Genomic DNA, 17,209 nt, shown 5'->3' with positions numbered 1-17,209 from the left:
AAACGCACTCTCTCGGTCTTGCGCAGGAAAAAGCTCTGTGACACGGCAGGGTCCACTCATTCAGACTGCTCTTACTTCTTCATTTTTCAGAATACAGGCCTGAAACAATTTCTGAAGACTGTTGACATCTAGTGGAAGGCATAGAAACTGCAATTTGAGTCCTAAGTCAATGGATACTGTATTGGCATTGAATAGAAAACTACAAAACCCAAAAAAATAACTACTTCCTGAATGGATTTTTCTCAGGTTTTCGCCTGCCAAATTAGTTCTGTTATACTCACAGACACCATTTTAACAGTTTTGAAACTTTAGAGTGTTTTCTATCCAAATCTACCAGTTATATGCATATCATATACAGTGGGGCAAAAAAGTATTTAGTCAGCCACCAATTGTGCAAGTTCTCCCACTTAAAAAGATGAGACAGGCCTGTAATTTTCATCATAGGTACACTTCAACTATGACAGACAAAATGAGAAAAAGAAATCCAGAAAATCACATTGTAGGATTTTTTATGAATTTATTTGCAAATTATGGTGGAAAATAAGTATTTGGTCAATAACAAAAGTTTATCTCAATACTTTGTTATATACCCTTTGTTGGCAATGACAGAGGTCAAACGTTTTCTGTAAGTCTTAAGTATTTGGTCACCTACAAACAAGCAAGATTTCTGGCTCTCACAGACCTGTAACTTCTTCTTTAAGAGGCTCCTCTGTCCTCCACTCGTTACCTGTATTAATGGCACCTGTTTGAACTTATCAGTATAAAAGACAACTGTCCACAACCTCAAACAGTCAGGCCTCTCTCATCTTTTTAAGTGGAAGAACTTGCACAATTGGTGGCTGACTAAATACTTTTTTGCCCCACTGTATTCTGGGCCCGAGATGCAGGCAGTTTAATTTGGGCATGCATTTCATCCAAAATTCCGAATGCTGCCCCCTACCCTAGAGAAGTTAAATAATGCAAAAACAAAGTGTTGGAGAAGAAAGTAAAAGTGCAATATGTGCTATGTAAGAAAGCTAACGTTTGAGTTCCTTGCTCAGAACATGAGAACATATGAAAGCTGGTGGTTCCTTTTAACACGAGTCTTCAATATTCCCAGGTAAGAAGTTTTAGGTTGTAGTTATTATTGGAATTATAGGACTATTTCCCTCTATACAATTTGTATTTCATAAACCTTTGACTATTGGATGTTCTTATAGGCACTTTAGTATTGCCAGTGTAACAGTATAGCTTCCGTCCCTCTCCTCGCTCCTCCCTGGGCTCGAACGAGGAACACAACGACAACAGCCACCCTCGAAGCAGCGTTACCAATGCAGAGCAAGGGAAACAACCACAGGCTCAGAGCGAGTGACGTTTGAAACGCTATTAGCGCGCGCTAAATAGCCAGCCATTTCACTTCAGTTACACCAGCCTCATCTCGGGAGTTGATAGGCTTGAAGTCATAAACAGCGCAATGCTTGACGCACATTGAAGAGCTGCATGGCAAAACGCCATGCAGAATGTGAATGTTTACACGCCTGCTTCTGCCTACCACCGCTCAGTCAGATACTTAGATACTTGTATGCTCAGTCAGATTATATGCAACGCAGGACACACTAGATAATATCTAGTAATATCATCAACCATGTGTAGTTAACTAGTGATTATGATTGATTGATTGTTTTTATAAGATAAGTTTAATGCTAGCTAGCAACTTACCTTGGCTTACTGCATTCGCGTAACAGGCAGTCTCCTTGTGGAGTGCAACGAGAGAGAGGCAGGTCGTTATTGCGTTGGACTAGTTAACTGAAAGGTTGCAAGATTGGATCTCCCGAGCTGACAAGGTGAAAATCTGTCGTTCTGCCCCTGAACGAGGCAGTTAACCCACTGTTCCTAGGCCGTCATTGAAAATAAGAATGTGTTCTTAACTGACTTGCCTAGTTAAATAAAGGTGTAAAAAAAAATCTTACTTTTTTTTTTTAAAGCGGCAAAATCGGTGTCCAAAAATATCGATTTCCGATTGTTATGAAAACTTGAAATCGGCCCTAATTAATCGGCCATTCCGATTAATCGTTCGACCTCTAGTAGGCATGTTACTTCTAAGAGAGGAGGCTTTACAACATCCTTACCTTTGCAGCAAGGAAAAACATCCTTTTACAGTGGATTAGTGATAAGGTTCCTTCTATTAAAGATTGGCATAAGGTACTATTTGAATGGGTGCCTCTGGAATATCTGACATGTACATTGCATTCTAAAACAGATCAGTTCTACAAAGTATGGGAACCTTATCTAAATTACCTGCAACAATTCTCTTAGAATGGTGGTGATCTATGTATTTCAGAATTACACTGTACGTTCCATGTGTGGAACCTAACTTCTTAGTTTAAACTGAGCTTTTTTGTTAATTTCTGTTTGTAAGTTTGTTCAAAATGTATGTATTGAGAGACGCAATGATGGTGATGGGGTGAGAGAAGCGCCGAGCGGGGAGAGGAAAATGGTGTACGTATGTATGGGTGTGTATGTATGTATATGTGTATGTATGCGTATGTATGTATGTATGTATATGTATATATATACGCAGGTATGTGTAAGTGAGTGCTGTTTTTTTTTGTTGCTTTGTCTCTTTTGTTGTATCTCTTAATATGGGTGAAAATTGTGAAATTCCAATAAAAATACTGTTACAAAAAAAAGAAAATAGGGAATCGTTGAAAGTCATTGCTATTTCAAAGCTCTTATTATTAAAGATGTAGTTTAAGTATAACTTTGACTGGTGTGTGAAGTTTGTCTCTCCTCATTTGGTAATACAGAAATTAACCACCACACCGGGGACTTTAATGCAGGCAAGTGGTCAGATGACGCAGATGCTACGCTACAGGACTGTTTTGCTAGCACAGACTGGAATGTCCAGGATTCATCCAATGGCATTGAGGAGTATACCACCTCAGTCATCGGCTTCATCAATAAGTGCATTGACGACGTCGTCCCCACAGTGACCGTACATACATATCCAAACCAGAAGCCATGGATTACAGGCAACATCCGCATCGAGCTAAAGGCTAGAGCTGCCGCGTTCAAGGAGTGGGACACTAATCCGGATGCTTATAAGAAATCCCACTACGCCCTCAGACGAACCATCAAACAGGCAAAGCGTCAATACAGGATTAAGATTGAATCCTACTACACCGACTCTAACGCTCGTCAGATGTTGCAGGGCTTGAAAACTATTACGGAATACAAAGGGAAACCCAGCCACAAGCTGCCCAGTGACGCGAGCCTACCAGACGAGCTAAATGCCTTTTATGATCGCTTCGAGGCAAGCAACACTGAAGCATGCATGAGTACACCAGCTGTTCCGGACAACTGTGTAATAACGCTCTCAGTAGCCGATGTGAACAAGACCTTTAAACAGGTCAACATTCACAAAGCCGCGGGGCCAGACGGATTACCAGGACGTGCACTCAAAGCATGCGCGGACCAACTGGCAAGTCTTCACTGACATTTTCAACCTCTCCCTGACTGAGTCTGTAATACCTACATGTTTCAAGCACACCACCATAGTCCCTGTGCCCAAGGAAGCAAAGATAACCTGCCTAAGTGATTACCACCCCGTAGCACTCATGTCGGTAGCCATGAAGTGCTTTGAAAGACTGGTCATGGCTCACATCAACAGCATCATCCCGGATACCCTAGACCCACTCCAATTTGCATACCGCCCCAACAGATACACAGATGACACAATTTGAAACGCACTCCATACTGCTCTTTCCCACCTGTCCACAAGGAACACCTATGTGAGAATGCTGTTCATTGACTACAGCTCAGCGTTCAACACCATAGTGTCCAAAAAGCTCATCACTAAGCTAAGGACCCTGGGACTAAACACCTCCCTCTGCAACTGGATCCTGGACTTCCTGACGGGCCACCCCCAGGTGGTAAGTGTAGGCAACAACACGTCTGCCACGCTGATCCTCAACACTGGGGCTCGTCAGGGGTGTGTGATTAGTCCCCTCCTGTACTCCCTGTTCACCCACGACTGCGTTGCCAAACGACTCCAACACCATCTTTAAGTTTGCTGATGACACAACAGTGGTAGGCCTGATCACCGACAACAATGTGACAACCCATAGGGAGGAGGTCAGTGACAACAACCTCTCCCTCACTGTGAGCAAGACAAAGGAGCTGATTGTGGACTACAGGAAAAGGCGGGCCGAACAGGTCCCCATTAACATCGACGGGGCTGTACTGGAGCAGGTCGAGAGTGTGTCCACATCACCAATGAACTATCATGGTTCAAACACACCAAGACAGTCGTGAAGAGGGCACGACAACGCCTTTTAACCCTCAGGAGACTGACAAGATTTGGCATGGGTCCCCAAATAGTCACTTTACCCCTACCTACATGTACAAATTACCTCGACTAACCTGTATCCCCGCACATTGACTATGTACCGGTACCACCTCTATATAGCCCCGTTATTGTTATTTTATTGTGTTACTTTTTATTCGTTTTTACTTTAGTTTATTTGGTAAATATTTTCTTAACTCTTTCTTGAACTGCATTGTTAGTTAAGGGTTTGTAAGTAAGTATGTCACTAAGTTGTATTAGGCGCATGTGACAAATAAAGTTTGATTTGATGTTTCAAAAGCATGTGGAGGGTTTGATGAGTAACATCAGGACTGAGACAGGACTGAGAGTGTGCTCTCAGGCATATGATTCCACTTGATGGTATACTAGTAGGCAGAGAACCCTGATGTGGGGGGTTTATAGTACTGAAGAGTACCTGGACTTGCGGTGGGCCTCCAGGATGTCTCCCCCCAGTGTAGAGTTGAGCGTGGCCTGGAGCTCAGCCTGCTCATCATGCTGCTGCTGCAGGTAGAAGGCCTTGAGAGGGTTCATGGTCCAGTCAAACAGAGGGTCGTACAGCAGTACCTACACCACAGGGCAAAGGAATAGCAGGAGTTATCACATAAACATGTAATGAACATACACTCCAAGCTCACATACAGACATTGAGTGAATGTGAACAGTATTTGTGTGTGTGTATATGTTTGTGTTTATACCTCTACAATAGTCAGCAAGGACTCTTGTGAACTCCTCATGACCTCCATGGTCTTCTCACAGCATCTGAATGGTAGAGATGAACACAGTAAAAATTATATCCTGATAAAAAAAATGTTTTGCTTGAATAAAATCCATCCAGATCTATCTGCATTGGGTCTCGTTGTCTGCTCACCTTCTGAAAACGCCCTCCACCCCCGTTATGCCCATCCCATCCACAATATCTCTGGATAGCCTGAAGGGAACAGTCTCAGGAGTTGGGAGAATCTTGCCCTGTTCAAACGCTACACCTGAAGAGAGATAAACGCATTACACCAAATACCTAACCCAAAATGTTCTCAAGACACGTTCCTCAAATGTTAACTCAGACACAGCTATTATGAGTATCCTCCTTACCCAAATCAATATGCACCAGTTCAGCTGTCTGTTCGTCTATAAGGATGTTCTGAATGTGCCTATCCCCCAGTCCAACAATGTAGCCCACTGAGGAGAACAAACACAGAAACAAAGGAAGAATGTGTTGAAGTACATCAGATGAATAGCCCCAAAACATTGTGTAGGTATGGTAATGATTGTATTGTGTTGTGGAGAGCAGAGGTGATGGTGTTTGTACCGATGGAGGAAGTGGCCACACTGCGAGTGTAGGCCAGCCGTTTTTCCAGCCACACTGCCGGGTCCAGGAATCGCTCCATGCAGAAGTACCGGAAGACAGGGCGGAAGTTCTGACACACCTCACTGAAAGCCTGGGTCTTCCCACCGGAACCAAGCCTCTGAGACTCCTACAGTAAAAACAATATGTTACTACGAAATTACAGTACTACACAATTCAGCCATCAAGGGACTAAGAATAAATGAGTCAAAGTGAGACTCACCATCATCTTTTTCCGGCAGGTTATGCTGGTCCAGTCTTGGGGGCAGAAGCGTGTGTGAGCGCCCTTTTGTGGGTCTATGAGGAAATCCCCTATAGGGACGGTCCCCGAGCACCATTCTAGAACCCCACTACGCTGGGAGAAGGGCACCACCTGGGGGCAGAGACAGGGGCCTCAATCACTCCCATCCACCAAAATTGATAACAGCTCCTTAAGAATATGTATATGTATATGTATTTTTACATATAACATAACAATGATATGATGAGGAATAGTCAACTGAGTAATTTAACAGAAGCTTGTCTCTTGTGGATCTATGTCTGTGAAATGTTAAGTTGTCTATTGTGTAAGTAGATTAAAAATAAATAAAAAATCGTACCCCCCCTCCCAAAACAGAAACTCTTCTACAGAGCAATTTACAGTACCGGCAAATGTATTTAAATAAGTTGAGCTGTGAGACTGGGGCAGTGAGTGACCTTGTAGCGTCGGATGTTGAGTTTCCTCTTGCGTGTCTCAGTGTTGCGCTGCAGCAGCATAGAACACATGTGGAACACCTGCTGCATCACAGCATCCTGCCGCAGGTCATCCTGGCCCTGAGGATACAGAGGGGCAAAGGTCACAGGTGGTAACAAACTACATAATATCAAAATAAAACACTACACCGGAACTGACCAATTCTCTATAGAGTTTGTGTGATGGGTGCACTGCCACATGCTATGTTGAGTGAATTTGCCAAAAAAGAACGTCAGAAAACGGTCTAATATACCAAATATTTTTTTCCAGGACCATCAGGTAAGTATTTCAAGACTGATTCCTTCTTGGCATTTTCCATGAGCTAATCTGTTATTTCATCATGAAACTCCAACATCTTGACTGTGCATTTATTAGACTGGGAGTGACAAGTTTTCCATCAAATAAACAAAATGTGAACAGTTCCCTAAAGAACACACTCATGAGGAACAAAGCACTGGATAGTGTTTATTTGTTAGACTAGAAACATAGGGGATCAATAATTACCCTCAGGCCAACATGGAAAATAACTGAACCCACAACAGAACCTCAAGTCCTCTATTGTCTTTGACATGGCTTAGGTACACAAGGCAGTGGATTTCCCTTCAAAGGGTCGGGAAATGCTTTGAATCTCCTGACCCCTCCTGTCTCAGCCTCCAGTATTTATGCTGCATTAGTTTATGTGTCGGGGGGCTAGGGTCAGTTTGTTATATCTGGAGTACTTCTCCTGTCTTATCCGGTGTCCTGTGTGAATTTAAGTATGCTCTCTCTAATTCTCTCTTTCTTTCTCTCTCTCGGAGGACCTGAGCCCTAGGACCATGCCTCAGGACGACCTGACATGATGACTCCTTGCTGTCCCCAGTCCACCTGGCCGTGCTGCTGCTCCAGTTTCAACTGTTCTGCCTGCGGCTATGGAACCCTGACCTGTTCACCGGATGTGCTACCTGTCCCAGACCTGCTGTTTTCAACTCTCTAGAGACCGCAGGAGCGGTAGAGATACTCTTAAATGATCGGCTATGAAAAGCCAACTGACATTTACTCCTGAGGTGCTGCACCCTCGACAACCACTGTGATTATTATTATTTGACCATGCTGGTCATTTATGAACATTTTAACATCTTGGCCATGTTCTGTTATAATCTCCACCCGGCAGAGCCAGAAGATGACTGGCCACCCCTCATAGCCTGGTTCCTCTCTAGGTTTCTTTCTAGGTTTTGGCCTTTCTAGGGAGTTTTTCCTAGCCACCGTGCTTCTACACCTGCATTGCTTGCTGTTTGGGGTTTTAGGCTGGGTTTCTGTACAGCACTTTGAGATATCAGCTGATGTACGAAGGGCTATATAAATAAATTTGATTTGAATTGCATTGAACACACAGTTTACTCACACAATGACTTGCAGGGGGAACAGCGATATAAATCTATGGTTCACAGTTCATCTCACCTTGACCAGTTGTCGTCTGCTCTTCCCGTCTGATCCCACACAGTCAATGATCTTGGGCAGGTTGACCCCTCCGGCCAGGTGAAAGTGAGGCTTGAAGGACTTGATGGTCACCAGGTTGTCATATTTACCCGAGGGGTCCACCTGTTAAAACAGAGACCAATATGGACACAAGTCCTTCTTACATCCCTTTTCAAAGCATGCCATGGGTGTGACATGGTATATACATACATTACAGTGCAAACACTATACAAACTGGCTGCAAAACATCCTATTGCATAACAAAAATCCCCTTATGTCAGGTGATCGACTAGTGAGGGATCCACAGATGATCAAACCCATTCTCTACCTTGATCTCCATTGTAGGAATGATGACATCATCTAGGTTCTTTATCTGCATGATGGGCTGGTCAGAGGGGATGAGGATGGCTTCTACAGAGGAACACAAGGTACAATAACTTCACAAACACATTAGCATGTGGTAAAAACTAGGTAGTCATTCATGAAGGTGGTTGTGTTTTTTTATTTTATTTAGGTAAATTGACTGAGAAAATATTCTCATTTACAGCAACGACCTGGGGAATAGTTACAGGGGAGAGAAGGGGGGATGAATAAACCAATTGGAAGCAGGGAATGATTAGAAGCTCCATGACGGTATGAGGGCCAGGACACCAAGGTTAACACCCCTACTCTTACGATAAGTGCCATGGGATCTTTTAGTGACCACATAGTCAGGACACCCGTTTAATGTCTCATCCAAACTACACAGGGCAATGTCCCCAATCACTGCCCTGGGACCTTTTTTTAGACCAGAGAAAAGAGTGCCTTCTACTGGCCCTCCAACACTACTTCCAGCAGCATCAGGTCTCCCATCCAGGGAGCGACCAGGACCAACCCTGCTTCAGAGGCAAGTCAGCAGTGGGATGCAGGGTGACATGTGCTTCTACACCTGCATTGCTTGCTGTTTGGGGTTTTAGGCTGGTTTCTGTACAGCACTTTGAGATATCAGCTGATGTACGAAGGGTTATATAAATACATTTGATTTGATATGCTGTGTTCAGTGCTGTAAGGAGTGTGCCATTGTCACTCACTTTTCTCTGTCTTGTGTCGACTGGCGTCCATGTAGGCCAGAGTGATGTAGGCATCACAGAGGACCTCTATGCCTCTGATCATCTGGGCTCTCTTCTTCCTGATCTTGTTCATTATCCTCTGGGCCACCTCAGACCGCTCCTACAAGACATCACATCTTTCCTTCATTCTCACGCGACACACACTAAAAACTAACTCAGTTCCTAAGAGAATTCCAACAAGACAGTAACAGGTCATGCACACAGTAAAGTAAAGTTCCCTCTTTCTTTTATTGGCAGTGTTTAGCGAGGTGTTGGGCCTACCAGGTCCAGTTGGGAGGAATGGCGCGGGGTGCTCTTGGACAGGCGGCTGCGGGAGAAGCTCTCGTCCTTGTTAGCGTTGACCAGAGCCAGGATGATGAAGAGGGTGTGGTGAGGGTGCTCCAGACACGACAGGCAGATCAGCTGTGATGGAAGGATGGATGAACAGATGTATGGATGGATAGATGGAAACATGCTAAGCTGAGGAAGACAACTCTATAGTTCAAACAGACTTCTGTTGCCTATTGAAACATATTGAAGTCTCACCTCATTGAGAACACCATGGAAGCCCACATCCTCTGCCACTGTAGCAGACATTTTGGTCCCCATGCGGGCAGCCAGCTGGTACATGAGAGGCAGAAACTTATAGGACGGGATCCTGTTCACACCTCCCTGAAGCACAAGAAATAGTCAAACAAATTGTAGTTTCTCTCATGTGAATGGGAAGACACACTAATGCCAGGTAGCCTGGGATCCAAACAGAGAGATTTCAGTTTGGAATGGAGCCCAGACTAAACAAATAGTGCAACAAACAATATTGTATCAATGTAGTGAGTGTTTGGGGATGTTAGTTAGTGTGATATCACTAACTCACCTTCATCATGTCGTTGACTATCTTGACGTCAGCGTTCTCCAGCCACAGTGAGGCCAGGCGGAACACCCAGGTGTCGTGCTCCTCACCCTGCTCCAGACAATGGATGTAGTTCTCCACAGCCTTACACAGGAACCTCCTTCTGTCAGCCTGCAGGTTGGACAGAGCCCTCTCATCCAGCTCCAACTCCCTCTGCACCTTCACTGTGTACCTGGGAGAGACAGGGAGAGGGAGTTGGAATATCATACACAGTAGGTATTGAGCAGAGAGGACAGTGGAAAATAAAATCTTCACAACAGCTCGGAGGAGGCCAACTCTCCTTCAGCATCTGTCACCTACACTCAGCCGGTGTAGAACCTGCATAAAACAAGCTGATTCAAATCCACACAAGGTTAACAGTGCTCTCATTCTCTGCTGTGAGTTTGTGTCTGACCTGTTGGTGCCGACCTTGCGCTCCCTCATCAAGTCCACCTCCTCCTTGGCCTTCTCCAGCAGAGCCTGTTTGTTCTCAAACTCAGATGACTTCATGTAGTTATCAATGCCCTGATACTGGGCATCTGAGAACCTGGCCAGGGACAGGAAGGCCTGCGTCCTCTGGCTCTGCAGCTTGGTGTCTGAACCTATCGCATGGCCCTCGATCACCTCCACTGCCTACAGGAGGTCAAACACACAGACCCAGACAGTCACACAGACCCAGACAGTCACACACACACAGACCCAGACAGTCACATACACACAGACCCAGACAGTCATACACACACAGACCCAGACAGTCACATACACACAGACCCAGACAGTCACACACACACAGACCCAGACAGTCACACACTATAGATCAACTGTGCCCAAGGAGTGGATTATACTATATGGGCCTTAGTTTTACCCTCTCCAGGTACTTCTCCAGGATGACCCCAGGGCTCTCCAGGCACGTCTCTGCCAGCCAGTTCCCACACAGCCTCAGGCACTCCGTGAACACCGGCACCAGGGCAGGGTTAAAGTTAACCTGGCCAAGACAAAGGAACAAAATTAAGCTCTAGTTATAGGCCTAGAGTTTTTCCCTGGTCAACAAAAACTCCTGTCCCCAAGACTGAGTAGTTAACATGTAGACTGACTCCCACTGACCTGCTCCTCCAGAGTGTGGATCATCTGTCTCAGTAGCCCCAGAGCAAGACCCTGCTCTCTCTTCGCCCAAAACACCTGGGCCTCCTCCAGCTGCCATGACGACGCTGTGGAGCCCCGCGCCCCTCCTCCGCCATGCTGCTTCATCTGGAAAACTGCCCGCTCTGCCAGCTGGGGAGGGGTGAGGACGGCACAGGGGTGAAAAGGGCACAGCGGTAAGACAGACGACACAGGGGTGAGGGGGGCACTATATAGTCACTCACACATAGAGACCAATATAGTCACTCACACATAGAGACCAATATAGTCACTCACACAGAGACCAATATAGTCACTCACACATAGAGACCAATATAGTCACTCACACATAGAGACCAATATAGTCACTCACACATAGAGACCAACATAGTCACTCACACATAGAGACCAACATAGTCACTCACACACAGAGACCAATATAGTCACTCACACACAGAGACCAATATAGTCACTCACACACAGAGACCAATATAGTCACTCACACACAGAGACCAATATAGTCACTCACACACAGAGACCAATATAGTCACTCACACACAGAGACCAATATAGTCACTCACACACAGAGACCAATATAGTCACTCACACACAGAGACCAATATAGTCACTCACACACAGAGACCAATATAGTCACTCACACACAGAGACCAATATAGTCACTCACACACAGAGACCAATATAGTCATTCACACAGAGACCAATATAGTCATTCACACAGAGACCAATATAGTCATTCACACAGAGACCAATATAGTCATTCACACAGAGACCAATATAGTCACTCACACAGAGACCAATATAGTCACTCACACAGAGACCAATATAGTCACTCACACAGAGACCAATATAGTCACTCACACAGAGACCAATATAGTCATTCACACAGAGACCAATATAGTCATTCACACAGAGACCAATATAGTCATTCACACAGAGACCAATATAGTCATTCACACAGAGACCAATATAGTCACTCACACAGAGACCAATACAGTCACTCACACAGAGACCAATACAGTCACTCACACAGAGACCAATACAGTCATTCACACAGAGACCAATATAGTCACTCACACAGAGACCAATATAGTCACTCACACAGAGACCAATATAGTCACTCACACACAGAGACCAATATAGTCACTCACACACAGAGACCAATATAGTCACTCACACACAGAGACCAATATAGTCACTCACACACAGAGACCAATATAGTCACTCACACACAGAGACCAATATAGTCACTCACACACAGAGACCAATATAGTCACTCACACACAGAGACCAATATAGTCACTCACACACAGAGACCAATATAGTCACTCACACACAGAGACCAATATAGTCACTCACACAGAGACCAATATAGTCATTCACACAGAGACCAATATAGTCATTCACACAGAGACCAATATAGTCATTCACACAGAGACCAATATAGTCATTCACACAGAGACCAATATAGTCATTCACACAGAGACCAATATAGTCATTCACACAGAGACCAATATAGTCACTCACACATAGACCAATATAGTCACTCACACAGAGACCAATATAGTCACTCACACAGAGACCAATATAGTCACTCACACAGAGACCAATATAGTCACTCACACATAGAGACCAATATAGTCACTCACACATAGAGACCAATATAGTCACTCACACATAGAAACCAATATAGTCACTCACACATAGAGACCAATATAGTCACTCACACATAGAGACCAATATAGTCACTCACACATAGAGACCAATATAGTCACTCACACAGAGACCAATATAGTCACTCACACAGAGACCAATATAGTCACTCACACAGAGACCAATATAGTCACTCACACAGAGACCAATATAGTCACTCACACAGAGACCAATATAGTCACTCACACAGAGACCAATATAGTCACTCACACAGAGACCAATATAGTCACTCACACAGAGACCAATATAGTCACTCACACACAGAGACCAATATAGTCACTCACACATAGAGACCAATATAGTCACTCACACATAGAGACCAATATAGTCACTCACACATAGAGACCAATATAGTCACTCACACACAGAGACCAATATAGTCACTCACACAGAGACCAATATAGTCACTCACACATAGAGACCAATATAGTCACTCACATAGAGACCAATATAGTCACCACATAGAGACCAATGCAAATGCATGTTGTGCTGCACTATTTAAGAGAACATACCGGTAAATGGTTGAGTGCTGTGTGAATCCAGACCAAAAAAAACACGTGCACTCATTCTCCTCCTGTTACGTGTAGATTAGACACACTATACATGTGGAACACACTATATAAACCCTATACATGTATGAAACACCTCCACAGTGAGCGCTGAGCTCCAGTCTACCTGTGTGTTTCCTGCGGCGCGGGCCAGTTGGCAGAGCTCCATGAGGTGGGAGGTGAGGACAGTGCTGAGGTACTTGTTCTTTTCAGGGTCTCTCTCCTGGGAGATTAGGGTCTCCTGGGCCACGGAGCGCAGGGCCAGGATGGGCTCCACCAGCGTAAAGTCACTGTCCGCCAGCAGCTGGGAGTGCTGCTGCCAATGGGAACACACCTCGGCCAGGCCTACGTCGGTCAGGGGCCTGCCACAGGCCATGGGAAATATAAGTTACATGACTTGTATTACCTAAGAGATTAAAGTATCAAAACCCTGCACTCTCTAAAAAATCTGATCATGTGTTTTTTGTATGTTTTTTTAATAATAATTGAAAGAGGGAGGAGCCTACAAGTCTCTCTGTTTTTTTAATTTAAACTTTATTTAACCAGGAAAAGCCCATTGAGACCCAGAGTCTCTTTTTCAAGGGAGACCTGGCCAAGGCAGCAGCAACAATCAATACATTACATAATTAAAACATACAACATGATCCAGCCTGAAAAAAGCATTTACACTCCTCCGTAACAGTCTCCCATGTTCTTTTTGTTTACCTGTAAAACCATCATATTGTTTTGTATTTTTTTTTTGTGTGCAAATAAAACATTTATAAAAAATACAAAATCTCTAGGTTTGTGGATGTGCATTGTGTTGAGGTATCAAATATAAAATATACTATTTCTATACTGTATAAATATTTGAAATTAGTGATGTTGACATGCTGGGAAGGAAGATCATACTTGGAGAAGAGTTGTCGGATGCTCTCCAGCTCACTGATCCTCTGGAGGTTCCGTAGAGCAGGGTAGAGAGAGGACACTGCCTCCAGACTGCCTCTGCACAGTTCCTCCACCTCATTGCCCCTGATGCCACACACAATTAATTTCAATGAGTATAGTTGTTTGTGTGGTGATATTTTGATGGCTGAGAGATAGTTGTTGATTTCCATGAGGGAAACCTTGTTTACCTGGCATATTTAAGAGTTTGATCGAATGTGGAAAACTCTTTGTCTCTCAAAGCCTGCAGGGAGCAGAACACTGACTCGTTGAAGCCAGGGTTCAATTTCTCATTCCTGAAACAAGCAAGAAGGCAAGACACCAAGGGCACATGTCAATCCATTTAGCAATATTTTCTTCACCTTCTAAAATACCACCTCAGGAACCCTTACTTTAGTACCCCTTGTCTTCCAGAGGCCCCTCCCACTCACCTTTCTGATAGGCCACAGTCCTGAGGCCCTCTCACTCACCTGTCTGATAAAAGTCACAACCCGAGGCCCTTTCCACTCACCTCTCTGATAGGTCACAGTCCCACTGCATGTTCCTCCAGGCGGCCTGAAACCTGAGCTCCCTTAGCTCCGCCCCCCACTCCACCCCCTCACTCTCCAGACCCCGCAGGTAGGTGGCCAGGATACTGCTCAGACCAATGTTCTGCAGACCCTGAGGGACCATTGGACAAACAGCATTAGGTTTTGTCATCTGTCCCCAACAATGGTTTACACAGACAGACAGAGACGATACAGATTTGGAGTTCAAACAAGTTTCTGCTTACCTCCACAATGCCCACTTGCCGTGTGCCATCAGGAAGATTGGAGTGGAGGTCGTAGGAGGTCAGAGCCTTTCCCCACATCGCCTCATGCTCATAGGTCCGAATCCTACAAAACAGACACACAAAAAGAGAATTCTCAGCAAACAGAACTTTGAATATCCAAGATAGAACAAAAGTAGGATAACAAAGTTCACCTGGTGAGAGCGCTGGTCATCTTCCCACCTCCACACCCATACAGACTGTCTGGCTCCCCAATACTACGATACACCTCAATCAGTAGGTCCTAAGACATGGTAAAGAAATGATAGTACAGAGCTATGCATTGGACAGCAACACTAAAGGTTAATTGCAAAACCAACTCTACCTGTAGACTGATACCAGTGTCTTTCACACTCTCCTCTGTCAGACTGAAGATGGGGAAGTTCTGACTGCTCTCATCAAATGTGATTCTGCGCGACGCTCTGGCCGGATTTCTGTAAGCAGAGGTAAAGAATGATGAGAACAACACAGAATAAGAAAGGCATAAGAGACATCAGTATTTCCCATCATGTCTAGTGTACCTGCGGTTCTCCTCCATGTTAGTCTTGATCTTGTCTACGTAGATCTCAGAGTAGAGCAGGGCTGTGAAGTGGGCTGAGCAGGACTGGGCCGCCCTGGCCACCTCCAGGTAGTTCAGCTCCAACCAGAAGTTAGAGTGGCACACCGTACCACACAAGTTACTAGAACCAACACAACATCATCAAACACCGTACCACACAAGTTACTAGAACCAACACAACAGCATCAAACACTGTACCACACAAGTTACTAGAACCAACACAACAGCATCAAACAAGTTACTAGAACCAACACAACAGCATCAAACACCGTACCACACAAGTTACTAGAACCAACACAACAGCATCAAACACCGTACCACCTAACAGAGAGAGGGGTGCAGTAGATTCTATAGTCGTACAGGTCAGGAAGATAAGAGCAAATGCATCTACAAACCTATCAGATTCTAGAGGTCTTTGTTGCTGCCTCAGATAGTTAATGACAGAGAGCATGGTGCGCAGAGAGGCCTTATCCAACGGACCCTGGTTGGAGATGTCCGACTCTCCTGCTGAGATAATAAAAATCACTGTAATGACCTCATCTTCAGGAGAAAAAGCTACTAGAAATGTCTAAAGTCAAACATAAACAGTGAGCGAGAGAGCTAGAGAGAGAGAAAGAAAGCTAGAGAGAGAGAGAAAGAGCTAGAGAAAGAAAGCTAGAGAGAGAGAGAGAGAAAGAGCTAGAGAAAGAAAGCTAGAGAGAGATGGAGAGTAAAACCCACCAGAGTCTGAGGGGAGAGGAGTGGTGGAGCGGCTGGAGGCCCGGGCACGACTGGAACAGCTGGTGAAAAAGTCCTGGATGTGTGTGGAGAGGAGCTTCCTCCAGGAGCCGTCAGAGTCCCCCAGCAGGATGTCATGGATGATGAGCGGCAGCACCCTCTGGCAGAAGTCTGTTTTCACCTGAACACATGTGAAAGGATAGGGGTTAGAGACAGGGATATCTGACTGGAAAGATGAGCCGAAATTGAACATGTGTGTACAACGGCGATAGCGAGAGATGCCTGACTGAACAAGAAATTAGCATTAGCACAAGTGCTGGCCTAGAAATATAACAGCCATGCCCTCACCAGACACAGGGGCCGGGAAAGCAGCAGAGCCTCACTCCTGACCCCTCCACTGTCCAGCAGAACCATGCAGAGCGTCTTCAACCAGGCCTTATGGCCGCCAGCCTCAGGCACCCACAGGTCCTGGCTCTCCAACCGCTCCCTAGCCACCAAGCTCACCTCCTCACTCATCCCGACCACCTGCACAGGTGAATGAATAATTAACACACACACACACACGTATGTATGCAAACAAATTCACACACTACGAAATTCAGACACACATACGAGGATGTGATATTTCAGGTCTTGAAAAGTCTGCCCAACCTTCTTCTTGGTAGATCTAAAAGGGTTGAGGTAAGCCAGCATGGGGTCACGGTTGTCTTTATGGATCTCCCAGAAGTCAGCTCCAGCCTGAGTGGCCAAGATGTCCTTCAGACTCTGGACAGCAGCTTGCCTCACCTCAATACTGACAGAAAAACACATGGGACCACAACAAAACATGACAGCATGTCAAGACACACTCACTATATGAAAACCTTATGACAATACAGTAGCTACTTCCCTGGGCTAAATTCAGTGTTGAATTAGTAGGAAAGTGTCATTGTACTTTCAGGCCATTAGATA

At 45.0% G+C, this 17,209-nt stretch overlaps 1 protein-coding gene across 1 annotated transcript in view; it reads right to left on the bottom strand.

Annotated features, from left to right (window-relative positions):
* Nucleotides 1–5,209: 5,209 nt before the first annotated feature.
* atm (ATM serine/threonine kinase) overlaps nucleotides 5,210–17,209 on the bottom strand; it is a 33,855-nt gene continuing 21,855 nt past the window's right edge. The window contains exons 35-60 of the mRNA XM_038973752.1: nucleotides 16,910–17,051; nucleotides 16,607–16,783; nucleotides 16,262–16,439; nucleotides 15,937–16,045; nucleotides 15,504–15,662; nucleotides 15,308–15,416; nucleotides 15,138–15,226; nucleotides 14,947–15,049; nucleotides 14,686–14,834; nucleotides 14,366–14,470; nucleotides 14,142–14,261; nucleotides 13,378–13,612; nucleotides 10,957–11,124; nucleotides 10,718–10,837; nucleotides 10,268–10,485; nucleotides 9,838–10,045; nucleotides 9,510–9,635; nucleotides 9,246–9,386; nucleotides 8,946–9,084; nucleotides 8,204–8,286; nucleotides 7,858–7,998; nucleotides 6,384–6,500; nucleotides 5,911–6,060; nucleotides 5,652–5,817; nucleotides 5,435–5,521; nucleotides 5,210–5,328 (exon numbers count right to left, since the gene is read on the bottom strand). Coding sequence (XP_038829680.1) covers nucleotides 5,210–5,328; nucleotides 5,435–5,521; nucleotides 5,652–5,817; nucleotides 5,911–6,060; nucleotides 6,384–6,500; nucleotides 7,858–7,998; nucleotides 8,204–8,286; nucleotides 8,946–9,084; nucleotides 9,246–9,386; nucleotides 9,510–9,635; nucleotides 9,838–10,045; nucleotides 10,268–10,485; nucleotides 10,718–10,837; nucleotides 10,957–11,124; nucleotides 13,378–13,612; nucleotides 14,142–14,261; nucleotides 14,366–14,470; nucleotides 14,686–14,834; nucleotides 14,947–15,049; nucleotides 15,138–15,226; nucleotides 15,308–15,416; nucleotides 15,504–15,662; nucleotides 15,937–16,045; nucleotides 16,262–16,439; nucleotides 16,607–16,783; nucleotides 16,910–17,051 — 3,658 coding nt within the window. The remainder of the gene's footprint in view (nucleotides 5,329–5,434; nucleotides 5,522–5,651; nucleotides 5,818–5,910; nucleotides 6,061–6,383; nucleotides 6,501–7,857; nucleotides 7,999–8,203; nucleotides 8,287–8,945; nucleotides 9,085–9,245; nucleotides 9,387–9,509; nucleotides 9,636–9,837; nucleotides 10,046–10,267; nucleotides 10,486–10,717; nucleotides 10,838–10,956; nucleotides 11,125–13,377; nucleotides 13,613–14,141; nucleotides 14,262–14,365; nucleotides 14,471–14,685; nucleotides 14,835–14,946; nucleotides 15,050–15,137; nucleotides 15,227–15,307; nucleotides 15,417–15,503; nucleotides 15,663–15,936; nucleotides 16,046–16,261; nucleotides 16,440–16,606; nucleotides 16,784–16,909; nucleotides 17,052–17,209) is intronic.

This window comes from Salvelinus namaycush, chromosome 34 (genome assembly GCF_016432855.1).
Source record: "Salvelinus namaycush isolate Seneca chromosome 34, SaNama_1.0, whole genome shotgun sequence".
Taxonomy (NCBI): Eukaryota; Metazoa; Chordata; class Actinopteri; order Salmoniformes; family Salmonidae; genus Salvelinus; species Salvelinus namaycush.
This window is presented reverse-complemented; position numbering and strand designations above follow the sequence as displayed.